Here is a 5,746-nt window from a genome sequence, read left to right as displayed (position 1 = left end):
TACATTTTTTAACATAATAATTAATTATAAATAAAAATCCAAATAATTCATTTGCTTGTGACCACACATAAAATAATCCAAAGTATAATCGAAATTTTATGACAAGTTGATTTTCTTTTCTTTTCTTTCTTTCTTTTTTATTTCATTTTTGTGGGTTCTATCTTAATTGGATAATTCTTTCATTTCCGTAAATATCGTCATACTGAAATTTCATATTTCTTTTTTGTTATTAACTTATGATTTGTAATTAATTTTTTTATAAATTGTACATGGAAAAGTCTATGGGGCCATCAATTTTTGTGTTTTCTGGCCAGCACTTAACTATCAAAATAAAAGTGAGTGATTTTCCACCATTAGATGTAATCTCACACCATTAAAAATACTATTGATGGCTAATTGATGGTTACAAAACACCAAAATTATTAGCCCCCTAGCATTCCTCATTATACATTTAGTTTAAAGAATATTTAAATAATGTATATTGAAATGGGATCATTTAAAAAATATATATATATTTCCCTAAACATGATTTAAAAGAAAGACATTCATTATTTTTATTTATGTATTTTAAAAAGTATAAAATATTTCAAATCAAAATAAATTTTAATACAAGACATATTTTTATGTTGCATTAAATATTCAGTGTTCAAGAAATAGTTTAAGAGAAATAATAATCAAACCAAAGAAATGAACAACAAAATTAAATAATCCCGAGATATTATTATGAATATAAATTAAACACTAGTTATCATATTTGTTTTAATTTATCATTTCTTATTGATTATCTTCCCTCGTCAAGCAGCCACCCAAAAAACTAAATCTTCTCTCGTCATGCATCATGTGAATCCTCATATAGACTTAGATGAAGAAGGGATAAATTAAAGAAAAACCCACGCGGAGGACGGTTGGAATCATAGGATTAAAAATAATTTGTAGTGTAGAAAATTTTCATGGATTATGTATAAATAAATAAGATTGGAGAGACTATATTAGCACGGTCTTATTATAATAAGTCTAGTTTAAGGGCTCTCATGAATTTGAATAACGCGTATTTTATACAGAAGCATTTATGATAGGGGTGATGAGGCTAGAGGGTGACAAAATATATGTTACCGCATGGAGGTGACGTATTGTGTTAATGGTTGTTAGAGGCCATGCATACGAAACTACGTACATACCTAATTGAGAAGCTAAGGTGTACTTACTCCAATCGCCACACTATAAATACCGAGCTGCTGCGATAGGCTTGGCATCCAACCCAAACTCACATCTCATTTCATTTCCAAAATACCACAAAGTCATAGCCATGGGTGTCTCATTTAACTTGCACAAATTTGTTCCTAATAACTCCAAGGAGATCAAATTCCAAGGAGATGCAACCATTACCGATCACAATGTCATTCGACTCACCAACTTGGACAGCGATGGCAACCCACTAGGAAACAGAGTTGGCCGAGTTTTATTCTCTGACCCTGTGCACCTGTACGACCACAGTGGTTTCCGAGCAGGCTTTGAAACTACCTTCGTCTTTCGCATCTCAAAACCCTACAATAGTGAATTTGCTCCCGGACCTGGTGACGGTCTTGCCTTCTTCATTGCTAATGCCAACACTGAAATTCCACCTGAATCTTCTGGGAAGTTTCTCGGCCTCTTTAACGATGCATCTGACAAGATTGTTGCTGTTGAATTTGATACCTTTTCCAATTTCGAGATTGGGGATCCTAGTTATCCCCACATCGGAATTAATATCAACTCTATCAGGTCATCAGCTGTTGGTTACTGGAACTGGCATGATGGAGCTGTAACCACTGCAAAGATAACATATAACTCTGCCCTTAAGAGGATAACCGTCAGTGTTTCTACATATCTCGACAACCAACCTGACACTCTTACTTACGACGTCGACTTGAGCACTAAGCTTCCTGAAAAGGTTGCGGTAGGGCTATCTGCTTCTACTGGGCAATACTCGCAAAATACTGAGATCCTATCTTGGACTTTTAAGTCCAACTGAAGAGGAACAACGATGAATATTGAATAAGGCGACCCTCTTCCTATCTTATTGCCAGATTGTGTTGTGTTTTTATTTTAATTTGAGTAAATAAGGACAAGCCTACTAGTCTTTAGTTTGTCTCAGTAAGTGATATGCCACTACGGATAAGGCAAGGGTAGTCCACTGTTGTTATTGGTCTCTTCATTGTGAATTTCGTCCAACTTTCTTTGTTTGGGTTTAGTTTGTTGTCTTCAATGATATATGCTTGCTTTTCTTTGTGTTTGTGTTTCCGTTTTTCTTTCCTTTTTTTTCCTTCTTTTCAAAAGTAATATAAATTAAAATATCATTTTGAATAGATTATATTTTAGTTAATTACATTGACAAACGATCAAATGCCAAAAGTTAATGAGTTAGAGCGACAAAATATTTAAGATATCAAACTGTATATACGATGAAGCTTGATAGTTATTTTTATGCAGTTTTTACATCTCCAATTTAGATTACAATCCCGCTAGGTGATGCACGAATCCCCACACTTCGTACAGCTGAACCAGCAGGTGCACTGGGTCGTCCAAGTAATACCTGAGCGAGTCAGGATCGATCCCACGAGGATTGTGATTTAAAGCAAGCTATGGTTATCTTGTAAATTTTAGTCAGGCGGATAGAAAGGTTGTTTGATTGTTTGAACGCATAAAAGGAAAAATAAAGAAAACGTTACTAGGTTGATGTGTTTGCAATGAAAAGAAGATGGTTAAGGCTTGGAGATGGTTTGTTCTTCTGGATTAATTCCGGTCTCACTATCTTCTTCAACTGTAATTGATTTCTTCTATGGCAGGTTGTATGTGATCAACGCCGGTTGAGAGGTCGCCAATGCTCCTCCAGATCTGAACCCCAGGGTTAGTGCAGATCCATTCTGATTGAGGGTGAAGCTCCTGCAGTTCATTCTCCTTAATGATCCTACTCAAAACGCCACAGACAAGGTCGAATCTTCCAGATCAGAAAATAAGGCGACCCTCTTCCTATCTTATTGCCAGATTGTGTTGTGTTTTTATTTTAATTTGAGTAAATAAGGACAAGCCTACTAGTCTTTAGTTTGTCTCAGTAAGTGATATGCCACTACGGATAAGGCAAGGGTAGTCCACTGTTGTTATTGGTCTCTTCATTGTGAATTTCGTCCAACTTTCTTTGTTTGGGTTTAGTTTGTTGTCTTCAATGATATATGCTTGCTTTTCTTTGTGTTTGTGTTTCCGTTTTTCTTTCCTTTTTTTTCCTTCTTTTCAAAAGTAATATAAATTAAAATATCATTTTGAATAGATTATATTTTTAGTTAATTACATTGACAAACGATCAAATGCCAAAAGTTAATGAGTTAAAGCCTACTAGTTATGTTTTCTTGATTTTGATGTGTTACTGTTTAAGTCTCACATCACTATTCGCATGACATTATGATTGGGTTTTTGAAGTTTTAGCAATTTATACTCAATCAAGTTTCTTCTGTTTGAAACTTCATTGCTGCTGCTCTCTCTCTCTCTCTCTCTCTATATATATATATATATATCATGGTGGTATAATCAGCAGAGTACACTATAATGTTTGATTCATTGCTGACCTCATGTAGTACAAGTTTTAGTGGTGGTGCTGAAGTGTGATTGTATTTTTTATGGTTTTGTTGTTCCCCACTCCAGTCCCTGGCTCCGGCTCCTCACCGTCACACACACTAACCCTAAACACACAGCGGCAACTCATGAATCCTTGACCATTGGTCTATTTGTAGATATATTCTGCATTTCCAACAGTATAGTCTCTCATGGTCTGGCCTAAAAGGCCAAATGTTCACTTAGAGTACCTTGCTGTTATGCTCTTTCTGGAGCCTCCAAACTATCACATTTCTTGTGACTAGTTGACATCGGTAATCTACTGCATACACTGATTTGTGTTTGCTTCTGTACCTCCATGTCCTATTATGGTGGTGTAGTCCATGTATTGATATTTCAGTTGTTTGCTTTGACTGTAGATAATGTTTCTTGCCACAAATTCTGATTGTAAATTTTCCGTAACACTTTTTATATGCATCTCTAATTCCGTTTTCTTTTATATTGTAATCCACCTATATTAAATTTCAGTTGCAAGTTTTGACTCTTAGGCAATGTTTCATGTTATTATGATTGTTAATTTGCTTTATTGAATACTATGGCAGACTGAAACTATTGACCTGACTCAAATGGGTAGAAAGTCAGGCAAGTCAAGCCAAACCCCAAGAATGTTCAGAAGAAGCAACATAAACAAATTTGGTTGTACGCTTGATGCAGATGGCCTTCCACATGTTGGCCAGGTTTGCTTTCATCTGTGCGTGCGTGCGTGCGTGCGTGTGTGTGTACACGCACACCCTTCTCTCATTCTTCTCCTGACTGCAACTTTGTTACTCTTAATTTGTGATTTCCAGTTCATACGACCCGATGAACCCTACTGTAGCATTTATAATACAGAAAGGAGTTCTGTGCAAACCTTAAGAAAGAAGGGTACGGAACCTGTTTATGTTGATTATGTTGCTGTTGATGTCAAAAACAAGAAGGATCTTCAGAAGGCAAGTCAATGCTTTTGCATATATTTCCTTGTGTAATTGGATAGTAGGTTAGGTTTAAATTTTGAAACATTTATGATATAATAAATTTAAATAGATATTTATTGGTCCCTATAACCTATGCTATTGGGTTGCTTAATCCATGAACAGTAGTATCAATGCCATAACCATTCACCCATTGTGCTGAAGTTTGAACATTGTTGCCCACATCATTCATTTAAATTATATATATTTTTAGCAGTCAATATCCATGGACAGCTTTGAAGAGTTCATTTGTCAGAAGAGGTTCTCTAATTTACAAATAAATGAATGTTATTTTCCTGATGAAGTTTTATAGTAGCAGTTACACTAACCAATCCTGGTAGTGTATTTCAAGTAGTATTACAAGATATGTACAGCACAAGCTGTAGAAGGAAAAATTTATTACAATTTTTATTATTCAATTTAATCTGTTAACTTTTTCTTGTGCTTTCAATTTCTGGAGCAGGTCAACATACGGTTCCGACAGCCTCGGAATCCTATCATTGGTGATAAATTTAGTAGTAGGCATGGGCAAAAAGGTGTTTGCTCTCAGTTGTGGCCAGACATTGATATGCCATTTTGTGGAACTACGGGGATGCGCCCAGATCTCATAATCAATCCGCATGCATTTCCTTCCAGAATGACAATTGCAATGCTTTTGGAGTCTGTTGCTGCTAAGGTATAACACTTAAATGAAGAGATAAGCACGAAGATATTTATAAATTATCACACACTTTTTGTATTTTGATGGGAATCATGTAATGACTGCTCTGCAAGCATTTTTTTTATATTGGTCACCTTCTGGGTGCTCTACACATCTTGCTTCGTTAAAGATCAATTATAATGTGTAACTAATTCTTTCAGGGAGGCAGCTTACATGGAGAATTTGTAGATGCAACTCCATTTCGTGGTTCAGTGAATAAAAATGATGAATTTGTATTTTAATTTTTATTATTGATTAGAGATTTCCAAGGGCCTCATTTAAATTCACCTAACTTTACGGAGTAAATTCCCATACTAGTCCCTCAGATTTGCGTAAATACTCAATGCAGTGCTCAAGATCCAAATTTTTCTATTGTAGTCCTTCAGATAGAGCTCCGAGTACTCATAGTGGTGGGCATATTTCTGGTGTTGAGTCATCACCGGAACGCTGA

At 35.5% G+C, this 5,746-nt stretch overlaps 2 protein-coding genes across 2 annotated transcripts; both read left to right on the top strand.

Annotated features, from left to right (window-relative positions):
- Positions 1,243 to 3,230, top strand: LOC107613492 (mannose-specific lectin alpha chain). Its single transcript, XM_016315511.2, has 2 exons — positions 1,243 to 2,039; positions 2,998 to 3,230. The coding sequence occupies exon 1, from the start codon at positions 1,307 to 1,309 to the stop codon at positions 2,009 to 2,011; it is 705 nt and encodes a 234-aa protein (XP_016170997.1). The 5' UTR covers positions 1,243 to 1,306; the 3' UTR covers positions 2,012 to 2,039; positions 2,998 to 3,230.
- On the top strand, positions 4,145 to 5,746 carry LOC107611582 (DNA-directed RNA polymerase I subunit 2-like). Its single transcript, XM_016313493.2, has 5 exons — positions 4,145 to 4,322; positions 4,434 to 4,574; positions 5,059 to 5,271; positions 5,457 to 5,528; positions 5,645 to 5,746. The coding sequence occupies exons 1-5, from the start codon at positions 4,212 to 4,214 to the stop codon at positions 5,744 to 5,746; spliced, it is 639 nt and encodes a 212-aa protein (XP_016168979.1). The 5' UTR covers positions 4,145 to 4,211.

The sequence above is a fragment of the Arachis ipaensis genome, chromosome B08 (assembly GCF_000816755.2).
Source record: "Arachis ipaensis cultivar K30076 chromosome B08, Araip1.1, whole genome shotgun sequence".
Classification (NCBI taxonomy): Eukaryota; Viridiplantae; Streptophyta; class Magnoliopsida; order Fabales; family Fabaceae; genus Arachis; species Arachis ipaensis.
The sequence above is the reverse complement of the archived record's forward strand: the minus strand, read 5'-3'. Positions and strand labels throughout refer to the sequence as shown.

What these genes read in the sequence shown, in the direction of transcription:
- LOC107613492 (XM_016315511.2), top strand. Translation starts at nt 1,307, where the DNA reads ATGGGTGTCTCATTTAACTTGCACAAATTTGTTCCTAATAACTCCAAG.
- LOC107611582 (XM_016313493.2), top strand. Translation starts at nt 4,212, where the DNA reads ATGGGTAGAAAGTCAGGCAAGTCAAGCCAAACCCCAAGAATGTTCAGA. An exon ending in GCCTTCCACATGTTGGCCAG is followed by an intron (nt 4,323 to 4,433) that starts GTTTGCTTTCAT and finishes TGTGATTTCCAG; the next exon opens with TTCATACGACCCGATGAACC. An exon ending in TGGAGTCTGTTGCTGCTAAG is followed by an intron (nt 5,272 to 5,456) that starts GTATAACACTTA and finishes TAATTCTTTCAG; the next exon opens with GGAGGCAGCTTACATGGAGA.